The 17,498-nt window shown below is 42.9% G+C and overlaps 1 protein-coding gene across 3 annotated transcripts in view; it reads right to left on the bottom strand.

Moving 5' to 3' along the window:
- Positions 1–265: 265 nt before the first annotated feature.
- specc1 (sperm antigen with calponin homology and coiled-coil domains 1) overlaps positions 266–17,498 on the bottom strand; it is an 83,316-nt gene continuing 66,083 nt past the window's right edge. For all 3 annotated transcript variants that reach the window (XM_084074728.1, XM_084074727.1, XM_084074729.1), the window contains 3 exons: positions 8,062–8,178; positions 3,969–4,028; positions 266–2,388 (listed from right to left, as the gene is read on the bottom strand). In XM_084074728.1, coding sequence (XP_083930854.1) covers positions 2,299–2,388; positions 3,969–4,028; positions 8,062–8,178 — 267 coding nt within the window. In that variant the 3' untranslated portion in view covers positions 266–2,298. The remainder of the gene's footprint in view (positions 2,389–3,968; positions 4,029–8,061; positions 8,179–17,498) is intronic.

Genomic DNA, 17,498 nt, shown 5'->3' with positions numbered 1-17,498 from the left:
TGTCATTTTTGTACAACTAATGAAACGGATTCTCTGTGAAATACGCAAATGTGCAATCTACTTTTCCAGTATAATTTATTCTCGTATTGTTTTACTGCCCTGGCACAGATTTTTAATGGGCATGGTGGAAAACCAATTAAACCTGGTACCAGAGCATTCTCAACACCGCTGACTCCATAACATGATGTTACAGAAGGTGCTAGTTTAAAAAACAGAGACATTCAGGAGATCTTTTCACTGTAAACAATGATCAAATTAAATTAACCTTGGATTATTTGTAATTAAGATTTGTAATCAAGTGCTACTGAGAAATTAAAATGATAAAAAACTTAACAATTCTTTATTAATCAATATTCTTCCAAGAGGCTCCAAACCTGACATCAGTAAATACAAAACTGCATACATTTCTGTCCTAATTGTCACTTTGTAGGACACGTAAATAAATAAATAACACTTTAATCTCTGTGACAAAACATGAGGGCATCTTCAAATGTAGACTTGTATAAATCATGACCACCAACAACGTAATGTCTCAGCTCTTACATGTAAATTATATTCATTTCATTCAGCATTATAATATTTAATACAGCAGGTTCTTGAATTACAAACCAATTAGAGTACCATAGATAGAGCTGAGAGAAATCTGTTGGAAAATCACAACATTTCTTGAAGATACAATGATTTGATTGAATCAGTAATTAGTGTTTAAAACTGAAACAGCAAGGCTGTCTATATGCATTCCTTTTCATAAAATATATTTCTAGAAAACTATTCTCCAAGTTCAATAGTGTTAGATCTTTTTAGTGTAACATCACGGATGGCAGCAAGTGTTTGTCTGATCTCTAATTTTGGACAAACCATGGTACAGATAATCAAACTTCAACATATAAAGGCCTCAGTTAAAACGCAAAGCAGTTATTCTGAAAATACTCTCAGGGCTGCAGCTCAAAGAAAATCCCAGCTTTTTTATCGTTCTAACACTATGGCCCAAATTCAGTCAAGGTTTCAATGAGTGCAAACAACCTGTGCACCTGAAAATGAGAAAATTATTGCATGCCATTCACTAATCATGCGCAATGAATGGAGACTGCACATTGCATGCCCAGTCAGTTGGCCATCATGCATAGGTATTCTTATGACAACTATGTTTTGGCAGAACAATTGGCACATACGGTATATTAAGTATGCAAAATAGACTAGTCACAGAGAGTGACTGACACTGCAATAATAATGGGCAGATTTAGCTTCCAAAAGCAAATGACAGTTGGTCAGATGGATTACCAGTATATTTGTTTATGTACAACTGCAACTGTGATCAAAGTAGAGATTAAAGTTAAGTGGACCAACACATCACAGCAGTTTGTTTATAGAATGAGTCACCAGCCACTGGTGATTTGTGACCATCTACAAGTAAAACTAAGATTGGCAGAAAGACAAATTCCATTGCTGTTGAGCAATAGAGGCAAAAACTGAGTGACTAGTTGAACATCAGTAACCTGTATGAGCTGTATACAACAACATAACTAGATTAGATTCACAGGGAAGCATCTGTTAACAGTATCTCCAGCAAACAGGCCAAGTCTAGGCTTTGTAACAAATTAGATTGAGTTTCTTTGTTTCTCCATGTGAAGTAAATACCAACCAAAATAATGGTTTACAAGTGAAGAGGGTTTGGGATTAAAACTCAGCCAACAGTTGGTCTCTGTGTCAAACACTCTTTTTTTAAATTATCATCAATTATGTTTTCAACTCTGCAATGTGTGTCCACAAGGCTTGTTCTGCTGCAATCTAATATGTATTTATCTGTGAATCAGACACTCCCGAGGGTCACTGAGATAGAAGGTTAGAAAGGAGCGGGACAATTTGCTCCTCCAGTCTCAGCTGTAGCCTCAGCAAATTTAGGGCCTCAATGTCAACTGTAAAGTCCTGTAAAGGAACTTGAGAAAATGGCAACGCCAAGCGAGATTTCATTTCTAAAGAACAGAAGGATCCTTGGTAACTTGTAGAGTGTTGTGTAGTATGCAGGAAGGGCGGGGGGGGGGGGGGTCAGAAAGTCTGAATGGGTAAAGGTACACAGTAAAATCCTCAGTGTCAATTTAACTCAGAGAGTGAAAAAAATTGACTTTTGACCCGAATGGAGTCATTTCGGTCAGTTGTTGTTACACACAGAGTTAAATGAACACTGAGGATTTTACTATGAGGCGTCAAGAGAACGGCGTGCTTGGTTGGACCGGGCAGAAAGTGCTGCAGTGCCTCCAATCTTCATTGTCCTCCTATAGTCCCCTCCTTTAGCCTTGGTCAGGTCTCAAAGTACTTGTAGATCTGCGCGACATACTGCATGACGTTCTGCCAATCAGGACGGTCCGTCTGCATCAGTTCCTCGATGTCCTGTGTGGTCAGAGAAAGGATACATTTTTCACTCAGCAGCACTAGGGTGAAAAATGTGCACACGTCATCCACAACACGTGGAAGAAGAAATATAAGCTACTGGTCAACTATTCAAAAAATCCATTGTGTTAATTTGACTGTCAGAGATAGATACAGTACACATGTCAGATCTTTCGGCGTAGACTGCACTGGCGCGATGTTCTGCCAATGTGTATTTAGTCTTCTCTTGTTCAAAGGCGCTGATGCAAAGCTTTCATGTAGCCTAACGTTACCACACAGAGCCAATCATAACAAACAGTGACGACTCAACAAGCAGAGCAGCCAGCCACATGGCTACCTTCTGTATACACAGTCAAATCCATTTCAAACTCTGAGTTAACGCATTTACAAATGTACAAATGTAACCAAATGGACCCTTACAGGGGTCCATTTGGTTGCATTTGTAAATTTGTAAATGGAAACTAAGGATTTTACTGTGTAGACCTGTCCCAATGGGCTGCCATACATCAGTAATGGAGCAGGACAGTCACCGCCATCATGTCTGCTGTCAACTGCTCGACAAACCAGTCTGTGTGCTGTAAACCTGACCCTGTTTCACCAGGACAGCCAGATAAAAGCTACCCTGATTGGCACCCACAGACAAAATATAAATAAACATTGCATGTACCATCTGTTGTCAAGAGCCACTAGCAGCTATTTTGTTTTTATGAAGATCTTAAGGACATGGGAAACATTTTTGCCATATTAAACCCTGACATCCCAATGTAACCTCAAGAAACCAACTGAGACTTGATAAGAGAAGCAGAAGTGAACTGTGGTTTCTTTAAAAAATGTAAACCCAATTAAATGTCGCCTCCGCCCCCCCCCCCCCCCCTTCAAGATTTAGAGATGATAATGTTTGCTTTGACTCTTGTATTTGTAAACATCTCACATAAATAATTTTAGTATTTTAAAGGTAATAAAAACGCGGGCTGACAGATTGCCAAGATGTGACTGGAAAGGGATGGTGGAATGAGGTTGGCTAAATAGGATGATCTCAGATTTTTCCTCGTTAAGTTGGAGAAAGTTCTGGGACATTTCTGAGGATCCGGGACATAAAGTGTAAAATCCTCATATGGCCAGTTATCATAAAACACCTCATTGTTCATGTATATGATGCAATATATGATACTGCAAACAAAAAATAAACACCAGAGGCAAGAAGTCACACAAGGGATGGTACTGTAGTTTGTCATGTTAGTTTAACTTCCAGGGGCCTAAGACGGCTACAGTAATACATAAGCCACACGCACTTCTAAAACACATTCTCTATAAAACAAGTACAACAATATGCCCCAACCCTCCTTTGGATAAAAGCAATGTTGTGCACCATAAATACAGAGCACAACGATGTCGCGAGCCGAAAATAGCAGACCTACAGGCTCACAATGTGTAGGTAAATGCAACGCGTTGTGACCTTGTAAGTTTAGCGTTTTCGGTGTGTGACACCATCGTGTGACGGAGCATAAATTAGGCTTAACACTGAAACAAAAGTTTCTGCAAAATACTGTATGTGTGTGTGTGTGTATGTATTGTCTCACCAGGGAGGGTTTGATGCCAATGCTCTCAGCAGCCTGGAAAGCCAGGGTCAGATTCCGTCCCTGTAGAGAAAAGAAACAGTGTGGTGAGACACCATGAAAGTCCCCTGTTTATCCTTCATTAACACATGTACAGTATGGTTTCAATTAGCGAGATAAGCACAGAGATTACATCTAAAAGTGAGGGGGTCTGCAGTGAGTGAGTGAGTGAGTGAGTGAGTGAGTGAGTGAGTGATAGAGAGAGCGGATAAGTATCTTTTTAAATGATAAAGCAGATTCTGTATTAATTGATGTTGTTGCTATTCTTGGTGAACATTAGACGTTATACATCAAGCACTCCAAAAGAGTTAAGAAAGGAAAATGCATTATAAATGATCCACAAACTGCTATTGTGACACATTAATCATGCATGAATGCTCATAAATTGAATCATGGCTCTATGGCTTTACTTGAGAGTTTAGGGAACATTGCTAATGCTTACAATTACTGTCTCTTTTATCTGAAATATGAGCATTTCATGCTTTACACGAGAAGCAGTGGTAAGGCCAAACAAAGACAGCAATGGTTATTAGAGGATTAAAGAGAATATACTGGGAAGAGGCTAGATGTTTTTGGCTATCAGAGTGTGCCCCTAGCAATGTCACTCAACAAGAGTTATTTAAGCCAACATGGTCCTGCTGAATTATTAACAGAGATGGGCTCCACAATGTCTCTGTCATCAGTTAATGTTACACGAGAGATAGGAACTGTGTTGTTTGTCCATTTCTCTGCCTGATCCTGTTTACATATTACATATTTACATACTAATTAGTTCAGGTCTGTCAACAGTAAGACATACTGTAGATTGCACTGGTCTCAGGCTCATGTACTGTAGGGAAGCATGGGACCTGTAGAGATGGTGAATCTTTTGATGACGTTTGGAGGATTTGACAGACCTCTAAATTGTTTGTGTATTTGTCAAGAAACAAAATATATAGTGTAAATGTAAGCCTGGAGAATGCCTCTTTATACAGATGTTTCTAAAAGTATCCACCTATTTCACTTTAATATTTCAAAGACAAATGAAAGTATAATGCGTTTTACTATCTTGAACAGGTTTTGTAAATGTATTCTTATTTGCGATGCAAGAGTGCGGACTAGCCAACACTAACTCGGGACTCCTGAATTGCTTCCCTCCACACCCTCCTTTCTAGCATCAGGGTCTTGCGCGCTGCAGTGTTGTCAGCTCCACTGTCGCGCCGCGGTGTGTCTACGTAGGTGGTGCACGTCTTTCCCTGCCGAGCTGTGCCTTGGTTTGGCTCCCACAGTGTCACAGTTTGCTTGCCACCAGCTCTGGGTGCCTGACGCACTGCCCAGTTAGCCTCATCCTTCCCTCTCTGACCTTGTCTGTGAACCGTGGGAGGCCCCTGTAGAGGTCCACGTTTCTGATGTGGTCGGCCTATGTGACATGACACCAAGTGCCATTTGTAGCATTCTTGTTTAGACGCCTTTTCCTGTTGTCCTATGAGCGTCCATGTCTTGGCCCCATACAGCAGTACTAACTCCACTGTAGCTATGAATAGCCGCCTCTTGAGGTCATCTCCCATGTCAGATTTCCATACTCTTGTCATCCCATGCAGGGAATTCCGCTTTTGGGTACTTTGGGGACTTTTGGGTACTTTTGGGTACACTTTTGGGTACTTTTGGGTAACCCCCCCCCTCCAGACCTTCAGATCCTGTTCTGTTGAAGCAGTCCAGGCACCGAGATATTTGAAGTCCTCAACTACCTTGAGCACCGTACCGTCGGTAGTAGCAATGGTTTTGTCCTCCGTGTTAAATGCCAATGCTTTTGTTTTCTTGGCATTGAGCTTGAGTCCGGCTATAGCTTGCCTCTATCATCTGAACCATCTTCTCAGGAACACCATAGGCCCGGAGAATGTTAACGAGTTTCGGTGTATGGTGTCAAAAGCTTTATGGAAGTCGATGAAGGTGATAACCGCTGACAAGTTCTGCTCCCTGATTCATCTCTTGAGCCACACCGGCATGGAAGATGCACCAGAGAAAGTAATACTTGACCCACCTATTAAAATTTATATGGAGAGTGAAAATGTTCTTTAAGAGTTTTGAACTCTGAACCTTTGGTTTATACATCCCTGACTTATCTCTTGACCCACGTTAGCATGGAAAATGCAACTGAGAATGTATACTTTTTTACCTTTAAGAATTTAATTTAGATGGAGAGTGAAAAATGTCCTTTAGGAGTTTTGAATAATAAACCTTCTGTTTATAAACCCATGACACACTTCTTGAGCCACTGAGACATGGAACATACAAGTCAGAACGAAATACTTAACCTTTTAGAATTAAGATGCTGAGAGTATTCTTAACAGTGGTCTTGAGCCACAAACCTTCACATCTCATGAGCCACGGAGTCATGAAACACACTAGCATGCACACAAGCAGCCTGTTTGGTGCTGCTTCTACCACTGATGTAGCTGCTGAAATAGCTAAAGATATGATAGAAAGGCCTTGCTGTTATTAGACTCTATTATAATGACGAGTACAATTAAACACCATGACATGACTTTATTCCCATGACAAGTAACCTAGTTTCCTAACCAGTTTACACAAAGGCTAAATAAAACACATTACAGGATTAATCACAATAAACCCATTTCCCAACTCAATAACACATGCAATAACACAACAATAAACAATAAATGTCAGGGTGTATGCCGTGACCCGTGAGGCATGCTGGAAAGTCCTTATTCATCCAATGACACACCCCAAGACGCTACACATATGTTTGTAGACACATTTTATTGCGAACCAAAACACGCACTAATTGTGGGAGAACACTGTTCTGGACGACAGTGATTATCAAGACAATAATATACCAGCCATAAAGTTAACTTTCCTTTCTAATGCATCAAGTTAAATGTGAGGTTCCTCTAACATTTTAACAGTCATCACATTCTTTCACAATGAGTCTAACTTGTCCTTACCCTGCACCAGAAGAAGGAAGGTATTATTATTACACAACTTCACAGATGAAAACCATTACACAGGGTGTAACACAATACTGTCAGTCTACATGTGTGGCTAGGACCATATCTTCATATCTTTATTAACATGACCTCATATTTCATGCATAGTTTTGGGGGGGGGGGGGGGTAAATAAACAGTAATGAAGAAGTGTTCTCTTGACCTCAGTGTAATATGTGTGTCTGACTTACAGTATGTGCTCTATAATTTCACAGCAACCCACGACACCCACGCTAACTCTGACCACAAGGGAGATCACACCACAAGGGGATGCGTAGCTATGACAGTGTCAGAAAGCATGAGAAAGTGTGTATGAAACTTTTACATGGCTGAACTCAAATCTGTCTGTCTGTGTGTACATGTGGCTGGCTGAGTACTTTCGGTGATTAAAAGAAAATACATGCAAATGCATATGGAAAGAGGATGTGCGTGGGTGTGCAGTGACTGTGTCAAACTCGAATTGAACCATGCGTGTGTGTAGGGCGCTCGGGTGGCACAGTGGTAAAGTCTCTGCCCACCATGCCCACCACAGAGGTTGTGGGTTCGAATCCACCGTGGTGCATCCGGCATTGTCGAGCGTCTACACAAACACAATTGGCTCGTGTTCGGGGGAGGGAAGCCGTGCACGGAGGGTGATAATAGTCATTGCACATACTCCTACGGGCTGGGGCAGCACCTGTCAGCGGGGAGTGTTGGGCGGGAGGAGTAGCACGAAGGCTCTATGTCCTCCCCGTGGGGGCTCCTCACTGATAGGTGAGTCAGTAGGATACGACAGCAGTGACAACACAGAAATGCGCATGGGGAGGGATCAATTGGCATAATGACAAAATTGGGGAGAAAAATGGGGTAAACTTTTTTTTTTTAAAGAACCATGCGTGTGTGAAGTTGAGCCACATGAGAAGCTGGGTAGGTGATACATACAGTACAGTATATTGCTTTAATACAGAGATCAGGTCAGCTTATACACTTTAACAACAACACTATAGTGAGAGAGAAGCTGCACTACCTGTCATGCCTGACAAATGAATAAAAACAAGAAACATAACCTTGCTGAGTGAGTGTAATTTGTTACCTTGTCTTGACTGATGAGTTCCTGGTAGGGAATGTGAGCAGGTAAGTATGTGTGGAGCAGAGCGCAGAATGCCAGGCCATCACTCCAGCTGCTGCTGAAGTTTGTCACATCAATATTCTGTGGACAGAGTTACACACATAAGGGATAGGCAAAGAGAGAGAAAGGCCAAGGCAAGAGTGATAGAGTTACAGTTACAAGTAGAAAAGATTGCATTCCATTTGCAGTCATACGCATACGTACTGACTATGCAATTTGTAATTTTTACCTTGACTGTGAGCATCATGTACATACCTGCTACTATACATGCTATCTGTATACGTGTAGCTATCGGTCCAAAACCTTGTATCTAGAAATATGCCCAGAAGATTACAGATGATCCCTGAAGGACCCTAAGGAGCCATTGAAGCACAGGCAACAACAACAACGACAACACACACACACACACACACACACACACACACACACACACACACACACACACACACACACACACACACACACACACACACACACACACACACACACACACACACACACACACACACACACACACACACACACACACACACACACACACACACACACACACACACACACACACACATGTAATTGCGTTACATGCCTCATTGTCTCCTTTAACAAGTAAATCAATATGACAGCCGAATCATGCTGGAATGATTGGAGGCTTTCAAGATGTATCACTGCAGAGTGCCACATCCCTCAGAAACCTCTGTTTGTCCTCTTTCTACCCCAAGAGTAGATAGAACATGCATCGCTGCACGTCCTCTGTGTGTGTGTGTGTGTGTGTGTGTGTGTGTGTGTGTGTGTGTGTGTGTGTGTGTGTGTGTGTGTGTGTGTGTGTGTGTGTGTGTGTGTGTGATCCACACAACACTGTCACATCATACATTATGTTTGGAGTCTCTGATAAGCGTGGACAGATCTCTGGACGAAGACTTCCTCCGTAACCGCTGTGTTGCCTTCTAGTCTCCCAGTTGGATAGATAGTTATTTCCGGTGTTTCCCCCCCTTATTCTTTACATGTGTGACAAGTAAAGAGGCATCGGGAACAAGGCCTGTGGTCTGGATGGGGTAGGGGGGGACGGGTTTACTCTCCTTGGGGCATGTGTCTGTTAATACCTTGTTAGCCCTGACACCCCATAACTCTGTTAGACTGGAGACCGGAAACTGAACATTGCGGACCGTCTGACCCGACAGGGGGTCATTTAGGTCAAGCCCTGGGGGGTGGTGGGGGGGGGGGGGGGGGGGGGGGGGGGTTGTAACCAGTGCCAAGCAGCCACCAAGCCTTCCAGGTCACTTATATGTCACAGTAGTGATGACAGGCTGAAGGAGAAGCTACTTCATCTCAACGATGCGACAGCGGACATTGTTGTGAATTAAATAGACCTCTGTTGTGGTCCTAAGAGTTTTCCTCTATTACGGGTGGTGAGTGATGATTCAGTTGAATTACTTCTCTGTAGGCAAGCAACAGGCTCTGAGAACAAGATGACACCAGGCAGTCTCACAGGACTGAAGTGTATCAAGCTCACACAGAGAGGGCATATACAGATAGATATACTGTATACTGTACATACTGTATATACATTTGTAGATGTGGCTGGAAGATTCATGTCATGACTGACAGAGATAGACAAGGGAACAGTGTGTTGGGAATACAAGTGAAGTGATGAAGGGAAAGACAACAAGATAGAAGACACATCATGTTCATCTTGTTTCATTCTATGGCTGAAATAGATGCAAAATATAGGGACTGGATTGAACATCTACAAGCTCATAACGCAATGTGCCCTGGTGTGTTGTGAGCTTGTAGATCTGCTATTTGTATAAAGCAGGCATTAGAGGAAGTGCAGGCTGGCAAGCTGCGCTATCTGTTATTATGACTGCAAGGCAGACCTGTGCAGTCATGTCAGACCACATTCTTTTCATAACTCCCCCCCTCCGCCCCTCCGCTCACTTAGCTGGCTCAGCAGCAGCCCTGGGATGGGGCTGGATGCATGTGCAGAATGACACACGCACGCGCGCACACACACACACACACACACACACACACACACACACACACACACACACGCACGCACACACGCACACACACACACACACACACACACACACACACACACACACACACACACACACACACACACACACACTCACACACTCACACACACACACACACACACACACACACACACACACACACACACACACACACACACACACACACACACGCATATAAATTGGACTCTAGACATGACAGACTGACATGGACAATGACAAATGAGCTGATTAAAGGGTAGCAGGGGTGTGTGTGTGTGTGTGTGTGTGTGTGTGTGTGTGTGTGTGTGTGTGTGTGTGTGTGTGTGTGTGTGTGTGTGTGTGTGTGTGTGTGTGTGTGTGTGTGTGTGTGTGTGTGTGTGTGTGTGTGTGTGTGTGCGTTGGGGGGGGGTTTGAGAAGAACACATAACATTCTGGCCCGTCCAGAGCTGCTTGGGTGAAATGAGGGAGAGTAGAGAGGAAGGGTTTAGGTCTATGGGGGACGAAGGGAGAGGGAAAGGGAGAGACGGAGAGAGAGAGAGAGAGAGACATGAATGCTAAAACAGCACTGGACAACAACAGCTCTCTGGGAGCCGGCTCAGAAAAGCAAACACAGCATCAAGCGACAGGAAGTGTCTCACTCTTTACAAAAGGCCTATCCACTCGCTTTTTAGAGACCCATGGAGAAAGAGGGAGAGAAGGGGGGCAGTGAGAGAGAGAGACTCGAGAGAGAAAGAGAGAGAGAGAGAGAGATATGTACTTCAACAGGGAGAGTGGGGAAACATTGAGTTGATCCATCTACATGTGCTTTGATCCGTCGCCACACGGAAAGCAGATAAGATCTGTGATAACCCTAATGATTTAATTAAGAGTGAGAATGAGTTAACAGCTAACAAAACACTGCACAGTGAGTGGCAAGCTATTTGAAGCATTCAGTGCTACAGTATACTACAGTACATGCTGTACAGCCCTCTTCACTCAAACACACTGGACTGAACAGCCCCAACATCACCAGTGCTAGTGTTATACCACGGTAGCTTTGCATTGCTGCACTCCACCACAATGTTCTGTCAGTACGATCATTCAATAACAGGTGGCAAAACATTAACGATTTTTTTTTAGGAAACTTGTAAAGACACCGTTACAGTGGTGAAGTCTACTGAAGATGACAAATATGAAAAACAAATCAATTGCAAGAAGATTTAATATATGTAATGCAAATATGTAATGTAATATGAACAACTTGCAATAAAAGTATTTTTTTTTAAAGTCTACTGAAGATGAATGCATTGGACAAGTTTTTCTAAATCCTGTTTGGACATGTCCTTTAATCTGTGATATATATTTAAGGTGATAATAGGCTGACTTTTGATATGTGGATATAAGTTCAAGTCTGAGTCCATGACTACACCACGTTTTTTGGCATGGCGTGTGATTTTTAACATTACAGATTGAAGCTGGGCACTGACTTTTTTTTCGGTCTTCCTTGGCTCCAAAAACAATTACTTTATCTTTGTTTAATTGAAGAAATGTATGGCACATCCAATTTTCCCAGTGTTTATATTGGACCATTAGTCCTCTGTGGTGATGCGGTTATGTAGATTTGTGTGTCGTCTGCTTAACTATGGTAGCATATTTTGATGATTTCCATAATCTGAGCCAGTGGAAGCATGTAGATACTGAACAGTAGTGTCCCTAGAATGAATCCTTTTGGAACTCTGCATGTAGTTTTTGTCCGCTCTGAGAGTATACAAATGTAACCTGTAAGGGTCCTTCTGGTTACACATGTGTACACTCTGAGAGTTAAAAAGAAAAAACTCCTGCACACTGTCTTCGAATGCAAGAAAAATATTTAATGGGAATACAGCAACGTTTATGGCGTTTTATTTTTACACTCTGAGAGTTACAAATGGATACATATATGTATAACACTATAATGATTTTGCTGTGTACTGTACAGTACAGTCAACACACTCCCCACACCCAAGTGGATAAAGGTGGAGAGTCAGGGTTCAAATAGCACTTACTGTAAATGCGTTTGGTTGTATACGCACTGATGCTGTAATAGGTGAGATCTAGGCCTCGGGATGATTAAAAATCATTAATCTTTCCATTGGGCACGGCCTGTTAGAAAGACGCAAAGATTATGAAAGTGCCGATTAAAGAGATGTGAGGTTATATTGGCGGTGGGAACGAGAGTGGGGTGATTGAACATTCCCGACCTTTGACTGTCATTGTTGCATTGTTGTTGAGATTATTTGTTATACTGTACTTTACCTCAGTGTTGCCCACTACGACCAATGACCTACTGAAGTGAACTATGATGTGCATACATCCTGTAGCCAGCACCCCGTCACACCCACTCAACGGCTTCCATTCAGCCTCACATTATTAAAAGTTAATGTAATGTCTACAGTCTCCCCCTTCCTCTCCTTGATATATGACCCTCCATTCCTCTCACAGCTGGGGGTCCAATCCTGTGTGTGTAGTGTGTGTGTGTGTGTGTGTGTGTGTGTGTGTGTGTGTGTGTGTGTGTGTGTGTGTGTGTGTGTGTGTGTGTGTGTGTGTGTGTGTGTGTGTGTGTGTGTGTGTGTGTGTGTGTGTGTGTGTGTGTGTGTGTGTGTGTGTGCGTGCGTGCGTGCGTGTGTGTGTGTGTGTGTTTGTGTGTGTGTTTCCCAGACATGGCCGGATGAGCTGTGCTCAATCTTTTCCGTATTGTTCTCATCCAGAACAAACGGCAAATTTATTTTTGTTTTGCTTTTATCGCTAATTGAAGTTGGAGGGAAAACAAAAGTGCAAATCGGAAACAAATGCTAAATACAGACATCAAAGAATCTGATGAAAATAAAGCAGGGAATCTGTTCATATCTTATTGAATGTTTTGAAGACAGTGCATACCTTTAGCGATGACATACAAAAAAAAACCTGCAAAAATAAGTCTACTACTGGGAATATCATACTGATGGAGGTGTTCATTGTGATTGGACATCCAGGTGAAGGTTTGGTTGTCTGCATCAAGCTCAGTGGTGTGGTACGCATGTATGACCATGTGAGATTATAGATTCTCTACAAGCCACTTCAGATCTCTCAGCGTAATAGGGTTAAGGTTAGGGTTAGTTCATTAGATTGGTTACCATGGGGTACGTGCCTGTGTGCAAGTCCACAGCTGTGTGTGTATGTGTGTGTGGTTATGACTTTATGAACCTGCTTGAGGGTCATCACTCTGAGACCCCCCGAGAGGACCCAGAGGAACATGGCTGCTTGAACAGGATGCTCCAGCAACATTGCCATTTATTTTGCTTAAAATCGTTGACATCCAGTTACCAGTGCTAATACCTATTTATAGTTAAGATAGGCTCTAAAAGGCTAATTCTATTGACATACGGTATGTTCTGGGAATGCCCTCCAGTGGCCAGCTTAGGGCTCAGAGGTAGATGTGGTAAAATCCGTTCAGACACATGTGAGGGGTGGGGCGAAAGATAAGAGACGATAACCCCAGAGGGAGTATGTGCGCGTGTTGGCGGGTTATTTACCCATCAGGTGGGGTTCAAATGTCAACAGCTAAGGGCTCAGAGGTAAATGTGGTAAAACCCACATTCCAGTTCTGAAAGATGTGAGGAGTGGGGCCAACGATAAGAGACCATAACCCTTGAGGGAGTGTGTGTGTATAGGGGAGTTATACACTCATCAGCTATCGTCCCTGTGCCCTGTTAATGCTGCGGTCCTGAGAAGGGAGTTTTCCCCAGTGTTGAATGTCAGAGAGAAAGAATAGGTTGAGAGATGTGGTGGGAGAAAGAGAGAGGACTGCTCTCCATCACACCTGAAATTGATTCTGGGAAGTGGAGATCAATACGCTGTCTGTGAGAGGCTTATGAGACAGCTCAGATACGCTGTCTGTGAGAAGCCTAGCTCAGACACCACAGGTGGTTTGTTTTTATGCATACAAAACATGCATAGATGTATCCATGTTCCCACGTTTTCAACATAAAAAGTAAAAACTTTAAACTTCATAGAAATTCCCAAAATTCTAGTATAATGAGATGGCTTTTACGATGCCTTTGGGGATAGCTTGCATTTAAACAGCAAACAATGCCCACTGCATGCATAAAACAGCTACAATTTTCCATTTAACTTTAATTACGCTACCGTGTGTATCCTACAGTATATTAAAATGGAAGGGCCTGCCGGCGTGCGGAACACGGCCACGTCACTATGACTCAGACATAACCATATAGGCACAAAAGGGACACAGATAGACGGGTACAATGGGTACTCCGACACAATGACTCAGACATATTTGTCGGATCGGCAGTGGAACGTACAGTAGGTGTGAGGGCTGCGTAGCGGCCTGAACCTCTAGTGATTGAAAAGGCCTTCGAACAGTATAGTGGTGTAATAATAACTAGCATCAAGGGCTGACCACTCCCTGTCTAGTGTCTACCATGAACCCATCTCCACAGAATGACCATACTGTCTCCACATGGGCAGATAAACATGAAATAAGACACCCCATTTGAACCACATAAAACTGAACAGGAATAGTCAATATCCATGCTGCTTAATATGGGGTCGTCAAAGAGACAGTTACCCACATGGCACCTGCTCCATACTCCATACCCATAAAGGCAAGGCCTAAATTACAGTATAACATTAACGTTTATACTAACAAGCCAGTTAGTGGGAGAATTATGACTTCCTTGACCTTAGCGTGGCTAGAATACAATGAAAATGACAGCAAACTGCATGTGGATGCAGTGTTAATACAAAAACCTCCCTAACCTTTATCAAAGCAGAACCGACGAGAGAAAAATGAAAAGGCAAGAGAGAAAGAGAAAGAGAGAAAGCAGCCCTAAGGTGGTTGTCCTATTTGGGCAGGATCATTATCTTCTCTGCCTCAGTCTAGAGCTACCCTGTGTGACAGGGCCAGTCAGTCTCCAGACATTATGCCTGTAATTAGTGGCTTCCTCCTGGACAGGGCCTCATGGCACTGTATCAGCCTGACCTTTCTGATGACCGTATTAAAGCTCATTGTGCCTGATGCATCCCCTGATGGTAACCTTTTCCCCACGGCTGGCAGTGAGATTCACGAGGGCCTGTGGCCACAACTGTTCCTGTATATGTCACGCTCTCTGTGGCTCTGCTTTCTGTAAAACATGCAAGCAAATGTACTCCAAACATAGTTCACAAACTCGCTTGCTCTCTAATACTATACAGTACTATACAGTACACACAACCATGCTCACACACACACACACACACACACACACACACACACACACACACACACACACACACACACACACACACACACACACACACACACACACACACACACACACACACACACACACACACACACACACACGCGTTGGGAGACGGAGAGGAAGTCAGAGTTCCATAGAAAATGGAAAAACAAGGGTTTCTCATTAAGTCTGTGTTGTTCTTCCTCTTGGCATCTCTTTCAGCTTAATTCCATTATGTGACACAGACAGTGAAGGGGCAGTTCCTTGAAAACTAAGCCTTATGGACCTGACACGATCCTTATTCTCTGCCGAGGAATTCATGGTGTACATTATCTAACTCGAAAGAGGTTGTGGCATCCTGGTGGCGCTATAATGAGGCAATGTGAAAAGGGTGCCATTTCTTCCTGAACCTAGTGGGAATGTGCATGCAAAAGTTCACAGAAATCGCACGCTGCATTCATGATTTATTCATTTGAGGCATTTTGTTCAAAACGGACCAATCCTGCAAACTTTGGAAGCCAATGTTAGCCAATCAGGATGGAATATGAAAATGGGACAGATCGGTCTTGATCACATGACAATATAGATATTGTGTACGGATTTGCGTGATGTTTGCACACAATCTGTAGGAGTAATATAAAAAATAAATACATATCGGCGTCCTGGCGGCGCTATAACAGGCCGATCTGAAAAATTCACGGCAGAGGTTGCGTGCAAAGTTTTGCTGCGATCGGGCCAACGGTGCCGGAGATTAGCTGTCCGCAGACACACACACACACACACACGCACACACACACACACACACACACACACACACACACACACACACACACACACACACACACACACACACACACACACACACTCACACTCACACTCACACACATTACACACACAGGGACGGACGGACAGACAGACAGACAGGGTGCAAAACAAGGTCTCGGCCTAAACAGAAGATACTCCAATATGTGTTTTACTTGTGGTCATCTAAAACATGTCCTTATTTCATTCACAAGGGAGAAAATTCTAAACGTACTAAATATCATATATTTCCAGGTGACAGACCCCTCCTTTATAATCCAGTATTACATCTAACTAGACAGCAGGCAAAAGATGTACATGGAAAAAATGTACAATCATATCACAACTCAAATCAGTCAGGCAGGGACTGATTATTCTTTATAGACTGAAATGCTCCTAGCTATTAGCCAAAGCTTCTTATAGCATTCCTGATACTTGAGAATAATTACAGTGTTGTTAATGCCCTTTTGTAAAAGGGGACCAGAGGTCCAGCAGTTAAGTCCAGTCGGATGAGAGTGGTGCTCTGCTGGCCCCAGATGGCCTGAACTGAAGTGGGCTTTGTGACTCTGACTTGGTTCTTGTCATCAAACAGCACGGTAGCCATGTTCTCTGGCTCAAGGAAGTCTACTAACATCAGTAAGACACCGTGTTGTCTGGAGTGCCAGGCACCTGACACCCACACCCTTTATCTGGACCACTCAGGCTGGAGGGGCAGGTTGTGCAACAAGTCAAGACCTTCGACCACCACCTGTCTTCATGTGGACGGGTTCTACAAAATGGCCCAACATATGTTTCTCCTGAGGAGGCTGAAGGGTTTTAATGTCAGGCAGGACATTTCAGCAGCAGTGTACCGCCGTACCGTTCTCTCATCAAACCAGTCCTCACATTCAACAACAACCTCAAAAGAATCATCAAGCAAGCAAGCAGAATCACTGGCACCACTTAGACACAACTCTTATATCTTTACAGTCACACAGTCAAGCTGTGTGAACATCTACTACAAATAGTAGATCTACATGCTCACAACGTGTTGCAATGTGATACATTGTGAGCTTGTAGATCGGCTATTTTGGTCAAATGCAGCTTTGGACACAGCCTCTCTTATTTACTTATAGAATGATTTGTGTAATACTTTTATTTGAGTCTTTCTTGGATATATGTTTTTATATTTAAGACTCCTCCCATATCAAACTGGCCCCAACTTTTAAATCTCGCCTTAAGTCCCACTTTTATACCTTGACTTTTTATCCCGTTTGAGAGTTCTGTGGTCTCTGCTTTGATTCACTGTCTGCTGACGCTGCTGCGTCTTGTATTCTCTTTTTGTTGTTGTTTATTTTTGTTT

Source organism: Gymnoscopelus microlampas, assembly GCF_963454915.1.
Source record: "Gymnoscopelus microlampas genome assembly, chromosome: 12".
Classification (NCBI taxonomy): Eukaryota; Metazoa; Chordata; class Actinopteri; order Myctophiformes; family Myctophidae; genus Gymnoscopelus; species Gymnoscopelus microlampas.
The sequence above is the reverse complement of the archived record's forward strand: the minus strand, read 5'-3'. Positions and strand labels throughout refer to the sequence as shown.